This window comes from Colobus angolensis, unplaced genomic scaffold, assembly GCF_000951035.1.
Source record: "Colobus angolensis palliatus isolate OR3802 unplaced genomic scaffold, Cang.pa_1.0 Scaffold14, whole genome shotgun sequence".
Classification (NCBI taxonomy): Eukaryota; Metazoa; Chordata; class Mammalia; order Primates; family Cercopithecidae; genus Colobus; species Colobus angolensis.
This window is the reverse complement of record NW_012114488.1, coordinates 13,495,899-13,522,598: the sequence shown is the minus strand read 5'-3', so window position 1 is coordinate 13,522,598 and position 26,700 is coordinate 13,495,899. Positions and strand designations below refer to the sequence as shown.

General features: G+C 38.6%; 1 protein-coding gene across 1 annotated transcript in view; it reads left to right on the top strand.

Moving 5' to 3' along the window:
- Window positions 1-26,700, top strand: part of PACRG (PARK2 co-regulated) — a 579,784-nt gene that overhangs the window by 329,068 nt on the left and 224,016 nt on the right. The window contains exon 3 of the mRNA XM_011934982.1: window positions 1,817-1,988. Coding sequence (XP_011790372.1) covers window positions 1,817-1,988 — 172 coding nt within the window. The remainder of the gene's footprint in view (window positions 1-1,816; window positions 1,989-26,700) is intronic.

Sequence of the window (26,700 nt, the reverse complement as noted above, 5' to 3'; positions counted from 1 at the left end):
TTGTAAAAGTGTGACAATAAACTAAAAGAATTAGCAAAACATACCAAAATGTTTTAAAAATATAGATGACATTTTTTATTATGAAATCAGTATACAAGGTAAAATTATCCATAACAACGTTGGGCCTTTAGGACCTAAGAAAAAAATAATTATCTCAAATTGTACAAAATAATGTTTTAAAACATTTCCAAATGCACATAAATCTCTGAGAAAAATATATATTCCATAAACGTATGCTGAATAAAGTGAATTTTATAAATATAAAAGGAAAATAAAGTAAAACTGATGTCTGTGTAAACCTACATTAGGGACTTTTTTCTATGCTCCAGTTCCAACAGAGGATGTGGACATCGCCTCTTGCCTGCTTACTTCCTTGCCCTTCCTGCTTGGGGACCTGTAGGAAATTTGATTCACCCCAACCCACAGTAAACACTCAGGAACATGATGAGTTCATTACCAGTTACCCACATCCAGGGGTAGGCAGGCATGTGGTGTGAAACTCGAGAATGCTGAGAGAGAGCTGGAAGGTACAAAAATCTCCTGCTAAGTGGTATTACCATTTTTGGTTACAAAATCGGAATATCTCTTTTTATGCTATAAATACATATTTATATATATATATATAATGTATGGAATATATATAGGGAATAAATATATGTATAATTTGTCTCTACATATATATGCAATTTATCAATGAAAAAAATTGTTAATCTCTTACTAATGTAAAAGGGAGTTTCTCAAAGGTCTCGATAGGCTCCTCACTTGATTAAAAGGTGGTGACTAGAAGCTGGGTGCATTCATAAGGATTTGAAAACCAAGGAAATTACCACCTCTTGCTGGGAAGGCCCCATCCCTTGCTCTGTGTACATGTGTTACACCTGCAGTCTGAGTCTGTTGGCTCCTTTCCATGTACACTCTCACCTTCAGCTCTAACACCTTGCTGGCAGTAGCTCAGGCCACAGGTACCCTAGACAGTGGAGGGCTCGAGCAAGACCGAATCTTCTACAGGTAGATGATTCCCAACTCACAATCTCTTTTCTCAGCCCCAGAATTTTAGTTGCCATTCCCTGGTGCTGCTGGATGCTATTGCCAAGGTCCAGACAGTGGAACATGGAGGGGCTCTGAGGGTGATGGATGGAGATGTGGGAAAGAGATTTGTCTCTGCTTCCAGAAGAAGCAGACGAAGGGAGATTGGGACATTTTGACTTTGAGGTGACAGTGGTCCCCGGTTCAGCTCACTCTTTGTCCTCTCCATTTCTTCCTGATGGCCTGAATGTTCTACTTGTCATCCAGGCTCCAGTGAACAAGCCAGTTATCAGGCTTGACCTCTCACTCTCCTGTTTGCCCCAAAGAAGGCATGCATCCCAGGAACGTATGCACATGCACTTCTGTAGCTTTCTTCTTAGAACCTTGGGCACCAATCTTTTCAGCTGTTTTTATTTCTTTAATTTTATGTTTATGTGGATCTTTTCAGCAAACATTCTAGAGGCTTCTTGAATCCTGTTCAATATCATTCTTAAGCCAAATGCTAACAAATTAACAAAAAGGCAGCAAATTGTTAATATGCTCTCAATATGTATTATATGTGGATGGGAGATTTGACTGTTAAGATCTAAAGGTCCATGACTTTAACCTCATTGCTAATTGATTCAGGACACCATGACATACTTCAGGTCTTTCGGTGGCTGGGTTAAGAAAGTCTCCCTGAAGTTCTAAGAGCGTGCCCCTCAGGAGTGGGTGACAGCTACACAGCTCGTCTGCCTTGCTCTGCTGGAATGCTGTTTTCACATGGCGTTTCTTCTCTCTCTACTTTCAGGTAGAAATTGAGAAGCTGGATTACCATCATTATCTGCCTCTGTTTTTTGATGGGCTTTGTGAAATGACATTTCCCTATGAATTTTTTGCTCGGCAAGGAATCCATGACATGCTGGAACACGGTGGGAACAAGATCCTCCCTGTCCTTCCACAGCTCATTATCCCGATAAAAAGTAAGTGAACAGGTGAAAAAGCATCACTCAGTTTATACAGTGTTGCTTTTTGACAACTTGCTAATTAAGCAATAAAACACAACAGACTGAGGTGGTCCCCAGATTTTGCAGGAATTTTCATAAATTGACTTAGGAGGCCAAACAACCCAAATCTCCAAAAATATATCCCATCATCAATATTTCACTATGGCTTAGACACATACATAAACCAAATTCCATGGGGCTTGTGCTAATTTACAATGTCTCGTAGTAAGGACATAAGCATTAACTTATGCATCCAGAGGTCTTTACCCGCTGCTGCTAACTTCCAAGTCTTTTTTTTCTAAGTGGCATCTGTAACTTTTAAATTATAAACACAGTTATGTTGAGTACATTTGAGGTAGTCGGATTCATAATTTTAAGGAAGGGAAGCCCAGCTGCATAGGTGAAAAGAAGCATGTTTTTAAATACCTGAAACTTTTAATCTACAACAGGTAAGGTGGTGACTCTGTGGTAGCCCTGTGATTGGCTTTGTCTGTCTGTGAAATGAGACTATCCTTCCTTTCTGCATGCACCTTACTCACATAGTTGCATGGCCCCTTGGACTAGTTGTCTAAAGCACCTGAGGTTGTCCCAGGAGACAGCCTTCCGGGGCTCCAGAACACTCTCTGTCCATTCTTACCTTACTGCCAAGAGAGCTACCCTGATGGGCATGCCTGGCATCCACTGATACAGGCTCAGGAAGAGGATGGCCTCTCCTCAAGTCAAGGTGGCAGGCCTGACCCCTCTAACCCCCACCAGCACACCCCCTCCCCAACCCCAGAATTGCCCATCTGTCCCGCATTGCTACTGCTGCTATTGCTACTACTAATTAAAATCAGAAAATAAGTGCCTTCTCTGAACACTCATTCTGCAGATGAGGGAGACCCTACCTTTTTCTCAGTCAGAGCTGCTCCAGGCACTTTTACCCCCTGGATCCAGGCCCAACTGCCCATGGCTTCAAGAGATGAGGGGCCCCTGCTCCCCTCACCCCAAGTTCCACCTCATCTTCCACTCCAGGATGGACAGCTTCCCAAAATGATTGACAGGACACTTAGCTAGCCTTCTAGGTTGGGGAACCCCACCCCCCCCCGGCTCAGGTGAGCTCTTCCCACATGGTTTCATCAGAACAAGAACAAACTAGCTCAACATAAGGTCATATCCCAGAGTCTGGATTATTTAATCTTATCCATGGTCACCTGCCATTCATTCGAATGTATCATGATCAAAATGCTAGATTTCCACAGTTCTGCTCTTACTGCTTGCATCAATCAACTCTGAAATTCTCCCTCAGATCTTTGAGGTCTCCGTAGAGATCTGTAACTGACCACACCACATTTCCACCAAGACAGACAGAGTGAAACCAAACCAAAGGACGGTGCTACCTGATGTGAAAGTAACACGGAGAGAAAAGAGACCCTGAAAAGGAACCTATTAAATATCAGCTTGCTTCCCTCATCCTCAGCTGCAGGAAGGGAGGCTCTTTAAAGGCTGTCAGGGAGGGTGTAGTGTCCTGAGCCACATTAAAACCTTTTCCAAAAGTAGTTTCTTCTCTCAGGTGGGTCACATTTTTGAGTACATTAAATTCTACTTGAACTGCTACATTTCTAAAGGATGGTATGTAGTTTTCTCTGATAAACAAGAAAGGCCCAGAATATTCTCCGCAGGAACTGTGTGTTCTTTTCCTCTGGCAGAATAGCAACAATATTCAGACATATATTCCTTTTTTTTTTTTCTTTATTTAATCAATGCTTCATGTTGGGATCACTGCCTTCTCAGGGGTCTCTCCCTCAGAGCCCACTGGAAGACACTGACCGGCAGAAAAGGAATTGCTGAGTAATATTTTGATCATGCTGTCTGCAATTAAAGCATACCACACTGGAGTTTTGCAGGCCAAAGTGAAGTGATTTTCAACCTTGTTTGATCTGTATTTTGAAGATACATAAATGAGTTAAGAGAAAAGTGAGGTGACTAAATTTACAGTACACACATCCTAGAGGTCATCTGCTGATAAGTGAAAACATTATCAAGAACTCAGTAAACATGATTTGTCAGGGAAAATTAACTAGATATGAATTTGATGATTTAGTGTTCCGGAAGCAATGACAATTTATCTTGGTTGATGCCACTCTGTGGCTTTCAGCGCTTCTGCTATGCGATACTGATCCTGAGTCTGACTGCTCCTTCCTTCTCAATCTGTTTAGTCACTAAAAGCCAGACTTCTCTCAGGAAGAAATGCTGATTTCTTATGTAAAGTCATGCACAGTTCCAGCACAGTGTGAAAAATAATATGTGCATAAAGAAAATCTTTCAGGGGGAATTCCAGAAGCAGGCTAGTGGATCTAGAAATGGGTTGCATGTACATAACTGACATAACATATAACATCTCTGTGTATTTTATCTTCACACCATACCCAGTATAATTTTGACTCTATCCAGGGGCAAAAATTAACCTCACCATTACCAGCAAGCAGACTAGAAGTTTTTTTTTTTTCTTTTTTCTTTAATTCTAACTAATATCTGTGAAAACAAAGCAAAATGTATTATCTCACTGTGAGGCAGTGAGCTAGAATTAGCCGCCCTTGTATTTCTGGAACCTGGGTTGATTTCAACAAATTAGAAGGCTGATAATACTGGAAGGAGAAATTGATACATTTAGTGGCTCTGGGCTTTCTAATATGATAACAAACAAGAATTCACCATTTTTTTCTCCTATTGCTGGTTGGTTCAAACCCCCAAGTTCTGGAATAATTCACACGGTGGGTCTCAGACACCTGTTTCACTGATGTTGTTTTCTGGTACAACTACTGCTGCTCCCTTTTCCCTCCCACCTTTCTGATTTCCATCTTGAGTTAGTTGGGGTCAGAAACTCCAAAATCATACTGACATAAAGTACTCAGGGTTGATGATGGAGCATTGAGTGCTGGGAGCAGCAGCAAAACCAAGTAGGAGAGGATGAGAAAACAGCAGCCCTCTTACTTGTCTGGATCGGGGATTGCAGATTCACATTTACCCCTTCCAGTGAGGAAAAGATAAATCCTTCTCCATCCCTCAGAGCAATACCAGGAGGCAGTGTCTGGAATCTCCACATATGAAATTCAGAAGGGGATTCTTCCAAAATAGTGGTCAAGAGGGCAGAGAGGGGCCAAGAGCAACCGGCAAACTCTGTCTGAGAATCTCTCTCCTCAATAAAAGCAAGAACATTATCAACACTGCAGCCACAGGGGGCCATGGGAAAAATCTCTACACACAGGGAAGCAAGTATTGTGCACAATCAGAGGAAAAGAATACCTCAACAGCATTTGGCATAAGAACCAGAAGAAACTTGTAGAAACTTGTTCGACATCCTCAGGATTCAGGAAGACATGGCCTCTGAGAAACAGAAGCAGAAATCCAGAAGAGGAGATTAGACTCAAATAAATAGAGGTCCATTTTGAACAGGACAAGGCAAACTGAAAATGCTGTAGTAGAACTAAAATCTTCATAGAAGTATAGAGAATAATCAACTGCACAAGATCAATTAAAAATGCAACCTCAAGGAGCTCTCTCAGAAAAGACAAGTGTATAAAAATAAGGCCAGAAAAGATATTAAACTGGAGGACATAGGACGCAAAAGAGTTAAAAGTTATGTGTTCCCAAGAGGAACTATCAGAGCAACAGCAATAGCAACCATAATGGCAGAGGTGACTCAAAGGATGTTCTGGGAGGGAAAATTATCTCTCATTATGCGAGCAGAAAATACTCGTGGCAATCTAAAGAGCATCAGTGAAAACAGACTCAGGTGGACGCACAATTTGCCAAAAAGTTTAAATTATAACATAAAGAAAAATCCTTCAAACGTCTGGAAAGGGGAAAAAGCTGTACACCAAGAAATAATACTAACTGAGGTTAAGATTTTTTGCAAGAGTAAATTCCAGACAACAGAGCACTTTTTAGAGAATTGGGGGAGAAACATCTTGGGCATGATTTTATCCAGGTCATGTGAATAAAAACACTATGGACGCAATGACGGCAGTACCCCTCTGTCCTTCACCCAGAAGGTGACTGGGGATGTGCTCCAGCTCACAGCAAGTAAAGCACAGTGACAGTCCCCAAGTGAGGACAGTGTAGTGTGAAAAGCAGTCAGCTCTAAACCTAGAGCTATGTCTAAATAGTGGATGGAAAAGAGTTTCAAAGCCACATGAAGTGTTGAGTCATAATTTTGCAGTAATGACTCTTTAAAATTCCAGGAAAACTGGAGTCTAAACCCTCAAAGTCAATGCAGAAGATAGAGGTAGATTAAACAGAGCCTGTCTATCAAAAGGACAGAAGCTGAGTAGACAGCAAGGAAGGGCTAAGAACCAAAAGCACAAAATAGGATGAAGAATGTAACATCCAATAATAGATCAGCTACGAAAATTATCTTTAAAACTGAAAAAACAAAATCTGTACGTAAACGCTCTAAAACACAAAATAATACTTAAATATGTTCAAAGATATATTGGAATAAATAAAAAAGAAAGCAGTAGTGATTTTAATTTTAGAAAAGTCAAATTCAATGTAAAGAGTTTTCAAGTGTATAAAGAGGATCAATTTATAATGATTAAAATATTCACAATAAAAATTTAATAGTCATGGCCCTCTGTGTACTGCAAACTATGACATCACATTTGAGAAAGAATCAGCCACTGCTACTCATCGTTTTCACCCCTGGAAGGAAGGTAGACTTCTTGACTGAGAGCTAAAAAGGCCTGTCCTTCCTCCACTGCCTGACCTTTGACTTTAAGATCTAGGGTCTTTACCAACCCCAAGTGAACAGCCTGCCCTCTAAAGCACTGCTTCCAAGCCTTCAGTGTGCATCTGCGGACCTTGTAAAATGCAGGCTCCAGATCAGTGGATGCGAACGGACCTGAGATGCTGCATTTCTAACGAGCCCGTGGTCGATGCTGATGCACTGGGCTGAGGCAAGGCCTGCCAGGGCACAGAGGATGCTTGGATGCCCCAGGCCCTACCAAAGAGTCCTGGACAGGAGAGCCAGGTGTGGGACATGGGTGGGAGGGGAAGAGATGAACGATAATTTTCTCCCTTGTATGTGGGATCAGGTGATGTTGCATTGTTCATAATGTGCATGGTTAGAGAAACACAACTTTAAGATTTTAGGCCTTAAGTGTAACCATTAATGGATTAAAATAGATGGTATGTCATATGAGGTATAAGTGAAAGAAAAAACACTTTCAGTAAGGCAATCTTTTTTTTTAAAGACAGCCAAGGTAACTTTAAAAATAATAAAAATACAAGAGGACAAAAGGAAAATCAAATAATCTGTTGTTTCCACAAAGGATTGGGAGAAATAATTCACTAGTCACAGGGAAAAAGTCTTGATTTGGAAACTCCTTTGAAAGACTGGTCTTAGCAGGGACTGCCAGTCACCTCATATTGATTAGAATTTAACTCCCCTCCACAAACATACCTTCTTCCCCCCGATTTATGATCACATAAATACTGTTCACTGCAAGTCCCACATCTGCTATGATTACTTTTCTTATACAACTTGTTTTTCTCAGCATTGATAATTGCCTCTCATTTTGCATGCTTGATTTTTATATACTTCCTAATTTTCTTCAAGTATTACAAAGTCTATCAAAAGAATATTATTTTCCAAATGTTCAGAACATTAGATAACCCAGATTTATCTGATTTCATCAGAAATTAATTTTATTTCCCTTTCTGGAGACATTCACTTCTCCACCCTCCATCCATCCATCTGCTCCAGTCTGGACCACATGTTGTCTTGACCTGACACTTCCTGTTACTCCCCTTTTAAGTTCAACCTCTTTCCTTAGCTCTTTGTCTTGTTTTCCTCATCATTGTTACAGTGCACATCTTCTAGTAATTTCCTGGAAGCATATGAAAGGTATATTTTTTAGTTCTTGCATATCTGAAAATTCTATCATCAAACTTGATTATGAGTTTGCTTTGTTGAAAACACTTTTCATTCATAACAGGGAGGTCATGTCTCCATCGCCTCCAGAGTCTTGTGTTGCTTTGAAAATCTTGATGCATCTGAATTTTTAGTCATTTGTCTGTGACCTATTGGTCTCCAATCTCTGAACATTTTTGAATCTTTATGTCTGGTGATATGAAATTTTATGTGGATATACTTTGATGAGTTTATTTTTTAATCAATTTTCCTAGGAAATTTCAATTTAGAGACCTTGTCTTTCTGCACTAAAAATGTTTTATGTGTTACTTCTTTAATAGTATCTTCTCTCTGTCTTCTCTTGGTGTTCTGATGTAATTCCAGCCAGTCATCTACAATGCCTCCCAGTGGATTCTCTTAGTTCTTTGTCTTTCTGTTCATATTTTCTTACTCTGTCTCTTAGTTCTATTTCCTGGGAAATGTCCTGGACTCTATCTTCCAAAATTGTGAATATTTCACTTTAGTTATTTTAACTTTCCTTTCCTCTGACAGTTCCTTTTTTATACTATTTGATTCTTTTATGTTTATTCTCTTATCTCTCTGTGAATATTTATTATAGATTTGTAGGGCTTTTCTTTGGCGTGGGGGGTATCTAGCAGTTTCTTTTTGGCTTCCTGACTTACTATTGTTTGACTTATTCAGTAAAAGTAAATTTTCCCTTTGCTAGCATTTCAGACTTTCTTTTTCCTGCTTATAGATCAGCAGGTAATATACTGGCTAAGAGCATAGCCTGGAATCAGTCTCACTAATTGACCAACAAGGCAGTACCTCTATAAGTCTGCAAGAATCTCAGCATTACTGGGCTTGCAGTACCCCCAATGCAGATACAGCTTAGACAACAATACCCAAGTCTTTTCAAATATCTGAAAAGCCTTCCAAAGCAGGATAGGTACAAATAAGCCCAGACTGTGAAGACCACAATACCGAACTTTTCAATGCCCACACATCAAGGATCAAGACCATCCAGGAAAACATGAGTTCACCAAAACAAAAAACAAAACAAAACAAAAAACCCTAAGTTAGATACCAGGTACCAATCCTGCAGAAATAGAGATATGTGATTTTTCAGACAAGGAATTCAAAATAGCTGTGTTGAGGAAATTCAAAGATATTCAAGATGACACGGAGAAGAAATTTAGGATTCTATTAGATAAATTTAACAAAGAGATCAAAATAAAAAGAACCAAGCAGAATTTTTGGAGTTGAAAAATGCAATGACATATTGAAGAATGCTTCAGAATCTTTTAATATCAGAATTGATCATGTCAAAGAAAGAATTAGTGAGCTTGAAGACAAGATACTGGAAAATACATAGTCAGAAGAGACAAAAGAAAAGAGAATGTAAAATAATGAAGCACACTTACAGGATCTAGAAAATAGCCCCAAAGGAGAAAATCTAAGAGTTATTGGCCTTAAAAAGAAGGTAGAGAAAGAGATGGGGTAGAAAGTTTATGCAAAGGGATAATAACAGAGAACTCCCCAAATCTAGAGAAAGATATTAATATCCAAGTACAAGAAGGTTATAAAACACCAATCAGATTTAAGCCAAAGAAGACTACCTCAAGACATTTAATAATTAAACTCCCAAAGGTTAAGCATAAAGAAAGGATCCTACAAGCAGCAAGAGAAAATAAACAAATAACATTCAATGGAGCCCTAATACATCTGGTGGTAGATTATTCAGTAGAAATCTTACAAGCCATGACATACTTACAGTGTTGAAGGAAAAACTTTTAACCTGGAATATATCTAGCAAAATTATCCTTCAAACATGAGTGAGAAATAAAGATTTTCCCAGAAAAACAGAAGTTGAGGGATTTCATCAACACCAGACCTGTACTACAAGAAATGATAGAGAGAGTACTTCAGCAAAAAAATTAGCCGGGTGTGGTCGTGGGCGCCTGTAGTCCCAGCTATTTGGGAGGCTGAGGCAGGAGAATAGCATGAACCCAGGAGGTAGAGCTTGCAATGAGCCGAAATCATGCCACTGCATTCTAGCCTGGGCAACAGAGCGAAGACTCCGTCTCAGAAAAAAAAAAGACACAGAGTGGCTGGACGGATTAAAAAACAAACAAACAAAAAGAAACCCACAAGACCCAATGATCTGTTGCCTACAGAAAACACACTTCACCTATGAAGACACACATAGACTGAAAATAAAGAAACGGAAAAAGGTATTCCATGCCAATGGAAACCATAAAAGAGTAGAAGTTGCTATACCTATATCGGACAAAATAGATTTCAAGTTATAAACTGTAAGAAGAGACAAAGAAGGTAACTGTATAATGATAAAGGGGTCAATTCAGCAAGAGGATATAACAATTGTAAATATTTAAGCATTACACTGGAGCACCCAGATATGTGAAGCAAATGTTATTAGAGCTAAAGAGAGAGACAGACTACAGTACAATATGGACACTTCAACACCCCACTTTCTGCATTGGACAGATCTTCCAGACAGAAAATCAACAAAGAAACATTGACTTAATCTTTACTATAGACCAACTGAATCTAGTAGATATTTACAGAGCATTTCATCCAATGGCTTCAGAGTATACATTCTTTTCCTCAGCATATGAATCATTCTCAAGGATAGACCATATGTTAGGTCACAAAACAACTCTTAAAACATTCAAAAAAATTCAAATAATATCAAGCATCTTCTTGAACTACAACGGACTAAAACTAGAAATCAATAAAAAGAACTTTGGAAATTATACAAATGCATGGAAATTAAACAATATGCTCCTGAATGACCTATGGATCACTAAAGAAATTAAGAAGGAAATTGAACATTTTCTTGAGACAAATGATAATGGATACACAACATACCAGAACCTATGAGATACAGCAAAAACATGACTAAGAGGGAAATGTATAGCTGTTAAGTGGCTACATCAAAGAAGAAAAGCTTCAGTTAAATAACTTAACAATGCATCTTAAAGAACTAGAAAAGTAAGAGTAAACCAAACCCAAAATTAACAGGAGAAAAGAAATAATAAAGACCAGATCTAAGTTAGAAAAAAAGAAAGACCCAAATAAATAAAATCAGAGATAAAAAAGGAAACATTACAACTGATACCTCTGAAATTCAAAAGGATCATTAGTGAGTACTATAAGCAACTATATGCCAATAAATTGGAAAACCTAGAAGAAATTGATAAATTCGTAAACACATAAAAACCTACCTAGGTTGAGCCATTAAGAAATCCAAAACCCAAATAGACCAATATCAAGTAACATAGACAAAGCATAATAAAAAGTCTCCCAGCAAAGAAAATCCCAGGACTCAATGGCTTCACTCCGGAATTCTACTAGACACTTAAAGAAGAACTAATACCAGTCCTATTCAAACTATTCCCAAAAAGATAGGGGAGAAGAGAATGCTTCCAAGCTCATTCTGCAAGGCCAGTATTATCCTGATACTAGAACCAGACAAAGACACACACAAAAAGAAAGAAAACCCAGGCTAATATCACTAACAAATATTGATGGAAAATCCTTAACAAAATACTAGCTAACTGAATTCAACAACACATTAAAAAGATCATTCAAAATGACCAAGTGAGATTTATCCCAGGGATGCAAGGATGTTACAATATATGCAAAGCAATCAATGTTATACAACATGTCAACATCATCAACATATGAATGAAGGACAAAAAGCATATGATCCTTTCAATTTGTGCTGAAAAATAAAAACAAATGTTTAACATCCCTTCATGATGAAAACCCCTCAAAAAACTGGCTATCAAAGGAATATACCTCAACATAATAAAAGCCATGTATGACAGACTCACGGCTAGTATCACACTGAATGGAGAAATACTGAAAGCCTTTCCTCCTAAGATCAGAAACAAGACAGAGTACCCACTTTCACCACTGTTATTTAATGTAGTACTGGAAGTCTTAAGTAGGGCAATCAGACAAGAGAAAGAGATAACGGGGATCCAAATGGGAAAAGAAGAAGTCAAATTATCCTTGTTTGCAGATGATATCATCTTATATTTTGAAAAACCTAGACTCCACCAAAAAACTACCAGACCTGATAAACAAATTCAGCAAAGTAGCAGGATACGAAATCAACAAACAAAAATCATTAGCATTTCTATATGCCAACAGTGAACAAACTGAAAAATTTTACAAAGAAGTCCCATTTACAATAGCCACAGATAAAACTAAGTACCTAAGAATTAACTTAACCAAAGAAGTGAAAGATCTCTACAATAAAAACTAAAAACATTGATACAAGAAATTGAAGAGGACACCAAAAAATGGAAAGATATTTTATGTTCATGAATTGGAAAAATCGATGTTGTTAAAATGTCCATACTAGCCAAAGCGATCTACAGATTCAATGCAATCTTTATAAAAATGCCGATGACATTCTTCACAGAAATAGAAAAAAATTTTTTAATTTTATATGGAACCACAAAAGACACAGAACTGCCAAAGCTATCCTAATCAAAAAGAATAAAGCTGGAGGAATCACATTATCTGACTTCAAATTGTACTACAGTAACCATACATCATGCTGTATGGCATAAAAAACAGAAGCACAGACCAGTGGAATAGAATAGAGAAGAGAGAAGCCAGAAATAAGTCCATACGTCTACAGTGAACTTATTTTTTTACAAAGGTGCCAAGAACATACACTAGGAAAAGAAAATCTCTTCAATAAATGATGCTGGGAAACCTGAATATCCATATGCACAAGAGTGAAACTAGACCCCCGTTTCTCACCATATACAAAAATCAAATCAAAATAGATTAAAAACTTAAATCTAAGACCTCAAACTATGAAACCACTACAAGAAAACATTGGGGAAAATCTCCAGAACATTGGTCTGGGCAAAAATTTCTTGAACAATACCCTACAAGCACAGGCAACCAAAGCAAAAATGGACAAATGGGATCGCATCAAGTGATAAACCTTTTGCATAGAAAGGAAACAATCAACAAAGTGAAGAGACATCCCACAGAATGGGAGAAAATAATTGCACACTATCCATCTGACAAGGGATTAACAGCTAGAATATGTAAGGAGCTCAAACAACTGTATATGAAAAGAATCTAATAATCCAATTTTAAAATTAGCAAAAGATCTGACTAGACATTTCTCAAAAGAAGACATACAAATGGCGAATAGGCATATGAAAAGGTGCTCTACATAACTGATCATTAGATAAATGCAAATCAAAACTACAATGAGATATCTTATCGCAGTTGAAATGGCTTTTTTCCAAAACAGGGGCAATAACAAATGTTGGTGAGGTAAAGGCAACCCTCATGTGCTGTTGGTGAGAATGTACGTTAGTACAACCACTATGGAAGACAATTTGGAGGTTCCTCAAAAAAACTAGAAGAGAGCTACCATGCAATCCAGCAAGCCTGCTCCTAGGTATATACTCAAAAGAAAGGAAATCAGTATATCAGAGAAATATCTGCACTCCCATGTTTATTGCAGCACTATTCACAATAACGAGGACTTGGAAGCAACCTACGTGTCCATCAACAGATGAATGGGTAAGAAAAATATGATGCATATACACAATGGAGTGCTACTTAGTCATAAAAAAGAATGAGATCCTGTCATTTGCAACAACATAGATGAAACTGGAGGTTATTATGTAAAGTGAAATAAGCCAGGTGCAAAAAGACAAACTTCACATGTTCTTACTTATTTTGGGGTGCTTAAAAGTAAAACAATTTAACTCATGGAGATAGAGAGTAGAAGGATGGTTACCAGATGGGAGGGGAGTAAGTGGGGATGGTTAGAAGGTACAAAGAATGGTTAGAAATAGTACAGCCTAGTATTTGCTAGCAAAACAGGGTGACTATAGTTGAAAACGATTTAATCATTCATTTATAAATAACTAAAAGAGCATAATTGGATTATTAGTAATGCAAAGAATAAATGCTGGAAGTGATGAATACCTCATTTACCCTGATGTGATTATTACACATTGCAGGTCTGTAACAAAGTACATATTGTAACCCATAAATATATGCACCTACTATGTACCTACAAAAAATAAAAGCAAAAATAAATTAAAATACATACAGAAAACAACCATACAATTAAAGGAACCAAAAACCAAATGTTGGTTGGTTCCTTGAAATTACTAATAACATTGATAAATATTTGGCAAACTGAGAATTAAAAAATGAATTAGCCAGATGTGGTGATGCTGCCTGTAGTCCCAACTACTACAGTGGGAGGCTGAAGTGGGAGGATCGCATGAGCCCAGGGGTTCAGTGTTACTGTGAGCTATGATTGGGCACTGCACTCCAACCTGGGTCACAGAGTGAGACCCTGTCTCAAAAAGTATATATATAAATGAATTTAAAATGAGAGAAGACAGAAATAACCAATATCAGAAATAAAAAAAGGAAATGTCACACAAATCCTACAGACGTTGAAAACATCATGATAGGATATTAAGAACAACTTATCCCTAAAACTTTGAATTTTTCATGAAATGATCAAGGTGGAAAATATATCTTACGAAAACTGACACGGAAAATAGAAAATAAGTTAAAATACAAACACTAATATAACAAATGAATAAATTAAGTCAGTAATTAAAATCCCCCACACAACAATAACTCAAGGCTTTCATAGCTTCTTCACTGGTTAGTTGTACCAAATGGCTACCAAAAAAAATAATTACCATTTTGTACAAATTTTTCCAGAAAGTAAAACCGGAGAATACACACTACTTCAACTCATTTCATAAAGCTAACATAACCTTGAAACCAATATTCATGGATATTATAAGAAAGGAAACTTCCAGGACAATCTCACTCAAGAACATCAATGAAAATTTGTTAAACAATATAACTAAGAAATAGAATCCATCACTATATAAAAAATGATAATACCGCTTGCAGTGAGCCGAGATCGCGCCACTGCCCTCCAGCCAGGGGGACACAGCGAGACTCCGTCTCAAAAAAAAAAAAAAAAAATGAAAATACCTCATGACAAAGTTGGTTTTATTTCAGGCGTATAAGACTGGCTTAACACTAGAAAAATCAATCAAGCGAACTTACAACATTAATGAATTAAAAAATGATTAATAAATGGTGAAAAAACATTTGATAACATTTAACATTCATTCATGTTTTTGAAACAAACTGAGAATAGAAAGGAATTCCCTTAATCTGATACAGGGAATTTTATCAATCAGAATAAACTAGGTTACATTTCAATAACAACCAATCCCAAAAATCTTAGGGACTTAAAACAATAAATTACTTAAAATGTTAAAAATATAGATTTCTGACCTGTGCAACCTGTCTATTGCAGGTTAGCAGCAAAGTTCTGTTCATTGTCATTGCTTAGGGACCCAGCCTGATAGTTGTTACTGGTTCAGTACCACAGGAAACAAGAGCTCAGAAGGTCCACCCTGGAAGGGGCACATATTACTTCTACTCACTATTTATTGGCCAGACATAGTCTAGGACTCATCCAACCTTAACGGGGCCACAACGTGCAATCCTATAAGGGCATTATGAATACATTTTAGAGCCCCTGGATTCTGTTATGTTCCTCTGAAGAGTGTTGATTCTAATTCTGACAGACAATTAATTGGACACAGACTCCAAATCTTGTCTCCCCTGTGGTGGACAACAGCTGAAGTTCTTTCATTTTCAGTTTTTTCATCTTCTAGCTTTTGCTCACCCTCTGGGACGACTGGGAATCTCCCCATGTGTGTAATTTTAGAGGTCAGCTAAGGCAGAGCTTACCTGCTTACACCCTCTGCGAGGCCCTCCCATTCAAGATCCCCTCTTCCAATTTTCTACCTCCTCTTCCAACCCAGAACTCTCTCTCCAAGTCAGTTTACCTGCTTTCTGCTGCCCCAGGCAACACACCTTAGCTCTTAGGGAAAAAGCTTTCAACTCACAAACCTTATCAGGTGCACTTCCAAATTTCAAGGGCAGACTCCCCTCTACAGTTGGCCTACTTGAAATTCTTTGGCATGACTTTCAAGGATTCCCACTATCTGGCTGAAAATTATGCTTTTGACTTTATTTCTTACTATTTCCCTTCATACACTCTACGCTCTAGCCAAACCGATTGTGTGGTAGAACTTGCCTTGCACTTTTCTAATTCTGTGTCTTTGCTCATTTTTCAGAATGCCCAATCTCACATCCCCAGATGCCTAAACATTAAGTGACCTTCGAAGCCCAGCTCCAATATGAATTGTTCTGTAAAGCTGCTTCTGATTCTCCTCTCTACTCCCTACCCTCAACTCCCATCCTATCTCCACTCTGCCTTCCCTCCCCAACATAACTTTATAGCTCCTCTCTTATGTCACTTAGAACATAATATTAGAAAGTAAGCATCCCCACAGCATCTAATGTCCTGGCTAGTACACAAGAGATGCATCAAAATATTTGCAAGATTAATATAATAAGGTACATAACTGCTGTCTATACTGAAATCTGTATAGGTGCTGTAATCAAAAGCATGAAGTGGCCATTTGGGCCTGCCACTGTACTATATATTCTATAAAAACTGTCATGTAAGACTCTCTCATATGAAACAACAAATGAAGGGTATAATGATATAGTGCTTTCCATTTATCAGAAGAATTATTTAAGTGGTGAGAGTACGTTTCTGTTGATTCATCTACATTCCCTCATGTGATTTGATTATGAGCAGCAACATACTTTTGTGAGATGGCCTACTAGGAGGAGAGGTGACCCTGGTTGCAAAGAATTATGGAAATATCACTGATTTACAAATCGACGGACCATAACACGGTGGCTTCATTGGGAGAGCTCTAACAAGGTGAGGTCATCCGGCAGTAAAGGGCAGGCGTGCACAGACACAGTGGAAGAAACCTGAGCGAGAACATTTTACCAAACAAAATACTCTGTTAAGGAACACCTGGGGGGGGGGAAACACCACCAAGTAAGAATGAAATATGAGAATCCGTATCACAATACAAAAATTACTCTGAGACTTCTATTTACTAAGAAAGGAGCAAGTACACTTGCAATGCATTACCCTTTACTCATGATCTGATAATTTTACTTATCTTGACATTTTCCAAGTAAATTATTCTGAATGTGATCATAATTATTTTAAAAGTGATGATTTTTAATTTTGGAAAAACAAGTCTAATCTGTTTAAAAAATATTGAAAAGAGGTGTCTGACTTAGGATTCTTTTGGTTACCAGATACAGAAAGAAAGTGGTTTCAAATTGTCTTAGACAGTAAAGTTCGCCTGGTCACTCGCCAGAGGAAGGAATCGACATCAGGCCTCACCCTGTATGAACAGGGGAATGAGGAAGGGTGATCCAGCACCCGCGATGGAGGCGGCCGAGATGGAGGGAATGGACAGCTTAGCTGTCCCTGCCAGCAAGGCACAGTACGTTAAAAGAGAGAACCAGCTAAATGCATTTACTGTCCCTTTCCACTCTCAAATAAATAAATGAACAAACCAATTCTATCACTCTTCTAGCGTAATGTGATGTTGAGTGGCAAAAGCTCTGAAGTCAGACTACCTAATCAAAATTCCGACTCTCCTGCATGACTGCTATCATACAAGTTAACTAGCTGGAGACTCAGGGGCCTAACTTATAACATTGGGGCAATACGGCCGGGTGCGGTGGCTCACGCCTGTAATCCCAGCACTTTGGGAGGCAGAGGTGGGCGGATCACCTGAGGTCAGAAGTTCAAAACCAGCCTGATCAACATGGTGAAACCCCGTCTCTACTAAAGATATACAAAAATTAGCCAGGCATAGTGGCGCGCGCCTGTAATCCCAGCTACTCGGGAGACTGAGGCAGGACAATCACTTGAACCTGGGAGGCGGAGGTTGCAGTGAGCTGAGATCGAGCCACTGCACTCCAGTCTGGGCAACAAGAGCGAAACTTTGTCTCAAAAAAAAAAGGGAGGGGTGGACAATGACATCCAATTTATTGGGCTATTTCAGTGATTAAATGAGCTAATACATAAGGTTATAAATGTTATCATTGTCATCGTTATCATTATCATCATCATTCTCTGCCTAAATTATGGCAACATTTTTTAGTCACCTGGGCTAGAGCCTCAGACTGAGAATCTTCACTTCTCCTCCCACGTGGGGGCTGAGCTGTAGTCAGAAATAGCACTACTGCAGGGCCCCCTTGCTCTTCAGAAGGTGCCATGGAACCCCACTCCGTCACTATTAGTAGTGGCTTATTCCTTAAGCCACCAAAGCACAGGACACAGCAGGTGTCTCGCCTGCCTGCTCAAAGTCCATGCTAGATTCTGTGTTTGCTGTACATGTGTGAACATTTCTCGCCAGCACACGCCAAGACTGCCGTACACCAGTATCCCATGCCTGTGGGTATGCCGGGAGGGTGAGGAGCCTAAGCATGCTGAGTGCAGACTGGCTCCCAGCTTGCTACTAACCAGCTGTGTGGGCTCAGGCCACCTAACTCTTTTAACTGTCCCTGGGCATTAGAAAACTGATTGCCCAGGGACATTGTAAGGAGTAATGAGATTATACAAGTAGAATATTTAGCATGGTGCCAAATCAAGGTGGCAATAAGAAAACATTATTTTTATATCCTTGGTTTTCCTTCATGGTCATATCTCTGCAGACTTCTAAATGGGGGTCATCAAAAAAATTGATATAGTTGAATTCTATAATATTTATCCAAGTTATAGTAAAAACTTTAGATGGAAACTGGACTCGGCCAAATATAGATACATGAGGTATCCCACTCAGGGCTATACAGGCTGGTAGCAAATCATTAGTGCATATTACTTGGATACAATTGTTCACAGAGTTTAAAACAAAAAAAAGAAAGAAAGAAAGAAAAAGCCTAATTTTTCCACCATTCCTGTATCTTCCCTACAAGGAAAACCATAGAGGCCTTGCCAGACGCTTTGCTGATACTGTTTATTTATGATCTCCTTTATGAGGAAGCATATTAGATAGAATACATGAGGTTAGCTTGGCTGGCCTTATTCCAGAGAGCTCACTCTGACTCCTGGTAACAACTACTGTTTTCCTAGGAGCTCCCGAATCACCTGCTTAAATCATCAGTCCTAGAATCACACCAGTTATTGATGTCAGGTTTAGCAGTGTGTAGTTTTCAGACTCCTTCTTGGAAATTGGTCTGTTTGCCCATCTTGTATTTTGTGCACATCTCTTGTCTTCTTTTGTGAAGAGCCTGTGCACATTGTATCTTCCTTTACACTCCACTACTTCTACTGTCTGAACCCTGTGGAAATGTAGACACCTTTTCTCAACCAGAAGAGACGTAGCAGGCATTCTTAGAAGCAGTGGTACATAATGCAGCATTGTCTTGGTTTTTACTCTGAAAATGGTGCTAACTCCTTCCTTTGGTCACCCTTTCAGTTTTCACCCCAATCTTTGCAGATGGACTGAGACAGCAATTTAGGTACAGAGGAGCAAGGTGCTCCAAAGACACGAACCTGCCCCTCCTCTGACAGTGCCACGGTGCTGATGGGTTTACTCTCAGTTGCTGTGAGATGTGCTCATACGTGTGTAAGCAAGTGCAGGCCCCACCTGGGCAACAAGGCTAAAAAGGAGTACGTTGGATGACATGATACTTCAGGTTTCATTCTCTGTGTCTGGAATATGGGGAGTGTCAAATAGATCATGCTAGGGACTGCATCATGGAGACCATTTTGGTAACTGAATACTTTCATTTACTCAAACAAATAGCATTAATCATGTATCTACATTTAAAACTAAGTATGTCATGGAGAGAATGGCCAAACACTTTCACGAAATACTAAATTATATTCTACAGCCATGAAAGAATATATTTTGGTCTATTGAAAAATTGAAAAAGAGTCAGCCACTCGTAATGGCAAAACTTTGATGGAAAATCTGAGTTTTGCATAAAAATACTTAAATGGCATGCTATGGTATTTATATATTTTACATATTCTATATGTGTTGAGAGAAAAATCAATATTTTTTGTATAACATTTACTTCAAGTAGGAGAAACTTGAAAACAATGAATTAAAGAAAAAAAATTTAATCCTTATTATAGGCTTACTTCATGTCCATAATAGCTGATCTAAATCGATCATACTTTAATTGCCTAGGAATATGATAAATCAGGCTGTGTCATATTTACTTATATAGCAATTGAGCTCTGTTATGGAAGGAGAAAAATTTCTACCATTTTGAAATCTAAATTTGGTTTGAAAATATATTTTGAATTCATTCTACTCTATAAAATAGAAAATTATGTGGTTAGCACTCCTGAACTAGCAAAATTTATATCCATTGTAATCTAATTCAACTAATGCTATAATGGGCCCAAAACATCAAATATTAAATATTTTAACTTCAGAAAAAATAATAAAATTCTATAAGACGCTATAATAGACAAATTCATAAAGACGAAAAGTAGATTATCAGGGACTAGAGCAGGGGCATGGGGAGTCTTTGCTTAATGGCTACGGTGTTGTGGGTGATGACAAATTTTTGGAAAAAGATAATGGTGAGACTTGCACAACATTGTAAATGTAATTAATGCCACTAAATTGTACACTTAAAAAAGGTTAAAAGGCATGGTGGCTCATGCCTGTAAATCCCAACACTTTGGAAGGTCAAGGAGGGCAGATCACTTGAACCCAGAAGTTCGAGACTAGCTTAGGCAACATAGTGAGACCCCATCTCTACAAATACAAAACAATTAGCCAGGTGTGGTGGTGCGTGCCTGTAGTTCCAGCTGCTCAGGAGGCTTAAGTGACAGGGTCTCTTAAGCCCAGGTGGATTAGGCTACAGTGAGCTGTGATCACGCCATGCACTCCAGGTAGGCTAACAGAGTAAACCACGTCTCAGAAAAAAAAGTAGGGGGAGTAAATGCCATATTTTGTGTTATATATATTTTACCCACTAAATGAAATAAGATATTAAAATATGTAAGAATGATAAAAAAAAAAAACTAACATGCCTGCCCTCAGCACTATAATCCTATATTTTCTTTTAGAAAGTCTAGCCTCTGTCACATGACCAGAAAAGGAGAGATAAATATTAGAAAGCAAACACAAATTTAACAGTATTTTAGGTAATATCGTTACATATAAAATCCAATTTAATTCACTCAAAAACAATTAGATCCAGTAAGGGAATTAAATAAGCCCGTTAACAAAGTAAGTATACAAAAGTCATATACTTTTATGTGTATATTATCAATAACCTTTAGAAAGAATGTTGGGATTAAATAATTTTACACAAATAACAACAAAATACAGAATTTCTTTAAGTATATCTAACAAAATTATGCAGGATCTATGTGAAAAAATATTGTAAAACATTTCCAGGGAACTTAAAGACCAGAAAATTGAAGAGATATCATGTTCCTAATGGAAAGATTCAGTAGTAAAGATGGCGGTTGTCTGCCAAATTATTCTCTAATTTTACCAAAGGGCCAAGCACATTTTCAATTTCACCTAATTATCTTAAAGTTTGTCTCAAAAAATAAAGGGTTAAAAATAATCAGGAGAATATTGAGAAAGAACAATGAGAAAGGGATTGAATTCTGATATATTAAAACACACAGTTATAATCATGAAGAATAATATGTAATAACAAAAGAAAAATATGCAGAGTATGATAATTTTTTAGAAAGCAGTTTTTTAAAGTGCTTGTCTTTTAGTGGAACAAAATCTTGTGCCTACATATGCCTGTGGAAAAGATATTCCCTTCTGTTAGCGTCTCAGTATACAAGTTTCTAGTATTTATTCGGTTTACATTCTATTTTATAAAATGAGGTCAGAGTGCAAATATGCTTTATAATCTTCTTCTTTACTCACGTGTATCTTAAACATTTTCCTATTTGAAGCTATTTTTTCTATCAGATGACTAATAATTTTATAATTTTTCATTGTGCGGATATACTATAGTTTACTTAAACAATTCATTGTTCTTGGAACATTTAGATTGTTTCTAATTATCGATAATACTGGGCTTAGCATTCTTTCCTACAATGCTTTGGGCACATTTGCCGAAATCCTTGGACTAACAACCCGGAAGTGAGACTGCTGGGTTAGCCGTTGTAGGCATTTGTATGGCTTTTAGGTTTACTGCCAAACTGCTCCGTAGAAAGGTTGGAATAGTTTATAACATGGTGTCTATGAGGGCACCTCTTTTCTTTTCTGAAACCTGTTTCTGCACTGACAGTGTTACATTTTCAAAAACTTTGTGTTAACATGATATTAAAAATTATGGAGTCGTGTTTTGTTAAATTACCGATCAAGTTTGTGAAAGGAAAAATATATTGGGCCCCCAAAATCACTCAGGAAAAGTCAGGCTGGAAACTGCTTAGGGCAAACCTGCCTCCCATTCTATCAAAGTCACCCCTTTGCTCACTGAGATAGATGCAGATCGGATTTGCCTCCTTCCCGAGGCTAATCTGAAACTTCCTGTCTTACCTCTCTGTGACCTGGAAGCTCCCTCCCCGCTTCTGCTTCCAGTCTTCCTGCTTTTGCTTTCAGTTGTCCCACGTTTCCAGACCGAACCAATGTACTTCTTACATATATTGATTGATGTCTCATGTCTCCCTAAAATGTATAAAACCAAGCTGTGTCCCGATCACCTTGGCACATGTCGTCAGGACGTCCTGAGGCTGTGTCACGGGCGCGTCCTAAGCCTTGGCAAAATAAACTTCCTAAAATAACTGAGACTTGTCTCAAATTTTCCGGGTTTCACAAGTTGAACATTCTAGAATAGTAAATGTTCATTTTTATGTATTTGTGCATTTTCTGTTTATGTGCCTTGCCCATTTTTTTATTGGAAGATTCAATCTTTTATTGGGTTGTGATAGATGTTTGTATATTAAGGCTATTAACATTTAAAGCATATGTCAAAAATATTTTTTAGAATTTTGTTTGCTTTTGCCTTTTGTTGGGTGTTTCTGGTTTTAAAAGAAGCAGCAGAAATGTTTCCTTTTCTGCTGATACCACAGTAGTGAATGATATCTAATAGTAGAAAAAGTCCTCACTTTGCAAAAAAATCATAAAATAGTGGATTTTATGCCTGAGAAAATTATACATGTAGCATATAACCATTTAAGATAAATAACTTTTACCACCATTGACTTTAAATTATTTTTTCCTTATTCTTCAGCAATTTCTCTTTATCTGAAGCCTATATCTTGTTTATTATACTTAAAGCCAGTAGGCAGTACAATAGAAATCCAATTTTCTGAATAGAAAGGTTCCATTTGTTGATCTATAATGTCAGTAGACTCCTCACGTTAGAACCTTTTCAAAACCTTAAATCTTGAGTTCAAAGTCCTCACTAATGCCTTGACAATAGCTTTCAGGCCCATCAACACAAGAATAAACACATCTCTTTCAAGCTACAAAATCATATTCTCTTTATACCTGTTAGCATACTTTTTCAAAGAAAAAGAACTTTGTTTCCAAAAAATAATCTTTTTACTTTAATTCTACTGTGACAGAACAAAAAGACTTCCGACTGCATGGTGTATCTTAATTCTCTGAGAATGAAGAAGAGAAATAGAGGAACTGAGGAGAAAGTGGGCAGTGTGAGAAATCCCTGTTGGATGAAGTTAAGAGGCTTTTAAATAGTGCATATCCTGGCTTTGTTTCCCAGCCACTGCAGAAGTTTTAGAGCCATTACCTGTCCATTTAGAAGGACTTAGAGCTCCATTTTAGATGCCATTACACGTAACAGTTCAGGCATTTTACTTCTTGGTCATTGTCAATCCAATAACGTTTATCACAGCCATGTTAATTCAGTCAGGGTTTCCTAATAGCTAATATCTAATCTATTTCCTAAGAGTTAATATCATTATCCATTGTGAGAGAGATTATTAATGCATACCCAAATGATCAATTAGGCATAGATACAGACATAAACCTAATAAAAATTTAATGTTAGTGTTACTCATATATCTCATATATACATATGTGTGTGTGTGCGTGTATATATATATATAAATTTACTCCTTGATACCAGTATATTCTACAGGGCAAAATTCTTCTCTCACATTAGCAGTAGATCAGCATACCCAGGCTGTTTTATTGCAAACTTTGGCGGGCACACACTGAAAGAACAACACTGGGATAAGCCAGCATCCAGTGACCACAACGGTCACCAAAACCTTTACGGCAATTACCACATTCAGGTAGTTATTGCTTTGTTACCTTCCATAGGCTTTCCTACTTATGACTTCATAGTGTCAACAGAACAGCATTCTTGAAAACACAAAAACAAAACCTGCGAAATGGAGTGAGGACTGTATGTGCTCAGTCATACATTTCTTTTAATATATACAAAAATGCAAACAACACACCCATGTGGTTCTGTTCTGTGTCTAATCCTTCTTAGCTAGATGTGGCTCTGAGTCCTTTTAAGGAAGTGGGATGGGAGGGAGGGATGAATAAAGAGAAAATAAAGAAACCCAGGATCTCAAACATCTGATTCTGTTTGGTTGATAAGGCAAAGTGGGACCCAGGGATTCTTGAGCTTGGGAAAGGTCACTACAGCCTCACCCTCCTTTCGTATGCACCTCCATATTCCTTCCCAGCACTTCCAAACGATCCCAAGAAAGACACACTCCCAGTGACACATCCAGTCAGGGTATCTTTCTACTATCTCAGGTCTTCAATCCCCCAGGGGAATCTCATGCATCCAAGCTGGAGCAGCCCCTGCAGCAAAAGAACTCCTTCCTGGGAAGCTAGCCCCTAGCGTGCTGCTTCCTCTTCTGGAAACTCTTCCTGTAAATGACATCTACTCAGCCCTGGGGTTTGTTCCTGCATCTGGGAGCCTTCCCTTAACCCTAGACTGGGCAAGGGACTGACTTGACTGTCTGCTTAAACACCCTGTCCTTCTTATGTGTAATTGTCACATTTGTCATTCTTGTTTAATATCTTCTTCCTTACGATTTTGTAAACCCCAAGAGGTTGATACTGTGCTTACCTCATTCATTTCCATCTTTCCAATTCCTAAAACAGTGAGGGGTATGTAATACGTGCACTGTCAGTAGACATTTGGTGAAGGAAGCCTAAGTGAGTTAATCTAGGTGAAGTGCTCTGTTTAATTCCTGGCACATGTTGGTGCTCACTGCATATTAGCTACAGACGCCGTGAATCACGCACAGATGTGTGCAGTCCTGAAGCCTAAACCTGTTGAGCATCGTTGGTGGACTTTTTGAAAGAATGTCAACTGCCCCCAATCCTCAGAACATTTCTGCCCTCCCAGTTCTCCTGGTAACCTGAGCTTGTCAGTAAGTGAGGCTCACTAACCCCTGACATTCTAAAAAGGCAAAACAGCTTTTAGATTGGATAAGACCAGATAGTCTCTACTGCTGACCGTGTAACACGCTGCATGCCTTCTTCCTCCTCACCTTCTCGTGGTGATCTGAAACCTTGTTCTTGAATATCTCATGACTCCAGCTCTTAGGCTAAATGATAGCATTCTAATTTTAGTTGTTTTTCAGCAGATATGTTTTGTCCTGCAGTGTGTCTAACTGCTGCTGTAATGAGCCATCATGCTGCTGAATTCTATGGTTATATTTAGGTTGGTTCCCTGAGTGAAGGCTGAGCCATCTCTTTCATTACATTTGTATTTACTTTCAAACTAAACAAGAACAGAGTCTGGACTGGACCAGAAGTTGTAGGGGGCTCTGAACTGTTTTCATGCCACAAACCCTACTTCGTTGCTAGGGGCGATGAATCTGACCACATTTTTTTAAAAAACTTCCAAGTGATTCCAGAGGAAATGGCTGTGAAACCGCTAAATGATACCTTATATTCTAGGACTTTTAACAGAGGATTCGGTTTAGTTCAAACTAGCCAGGCATAAAGGAGGCACTTAGGATAAGTTTGAACTAAACCAAATCTTCAGTTATAAGTCTTGGAAAATAAGGTATCATTTAGCGGTTTTGCAGCTATTTCCTCTGGAATCACTAGAAAATTTTAAAAAATAAAGTGGGGACTGATTCATCCCTTTCAGCAATAAACTAGGGGCTGTAGTATAAAAACACTTCAGAGCACCTCACAACTTCTGCAGCCAATGGAAGGGGGTAGGGAGCTCTGAGCTCTTTTAGCAGGTGGTGAGATGATCAGATATGCTCGAGGGAGGTTAACCCAGCAGTACCTTGAAAGACAGGTTGGGGAAGTGGAGAAAGACAGAAAGAAAAGAGATCGGTACAAGATCAGGCCAGTGCTCCAGTGAAGGTGTCCGAAGGATCAGAACCAGAGGAATGGCAATAAGAATGGAGACCTAGAGGACAGAAGGTGAGGATGGAGAGTGAGACCAGAGAGAGAAGGTGAGGATAGAGACTGGGACCAGGGGAGAGGAGGTGAGGCTGGAGATCAGGACCTGGGGAGAGGAGGTGAGGCTGGAGACCAGGACTAGAGGAGAGAAGGTGAGGATGGAGACCAGGACCAGAGAAGAGGAGGTGAGGATGGAAACAGGGACCCGAAGAGAGATGATGAAAATGAATTCTGGGACTGGAGGAAAGAAGATGAGAATAAAGACCAGGATCAAAAGAGAGAAGGTGAAGATGAAAACCAGGACCAGAGGAGAGGAGGTAAGGATGGAGACCAGGACCAAAGGAGACGAGGTGAGGTTGGAGACCAGGACCAGAGGAGAGGTGGTGAAGATGGAGACCAGGACCAGAGGAGAGGAGGTGAGGATGGAGACAAGGACCAGGGGAGAGGAGGTGAGGATGGAGACAAGGACCAGGGGAGAGGAGGTGAGGATGGAGACAAGGAC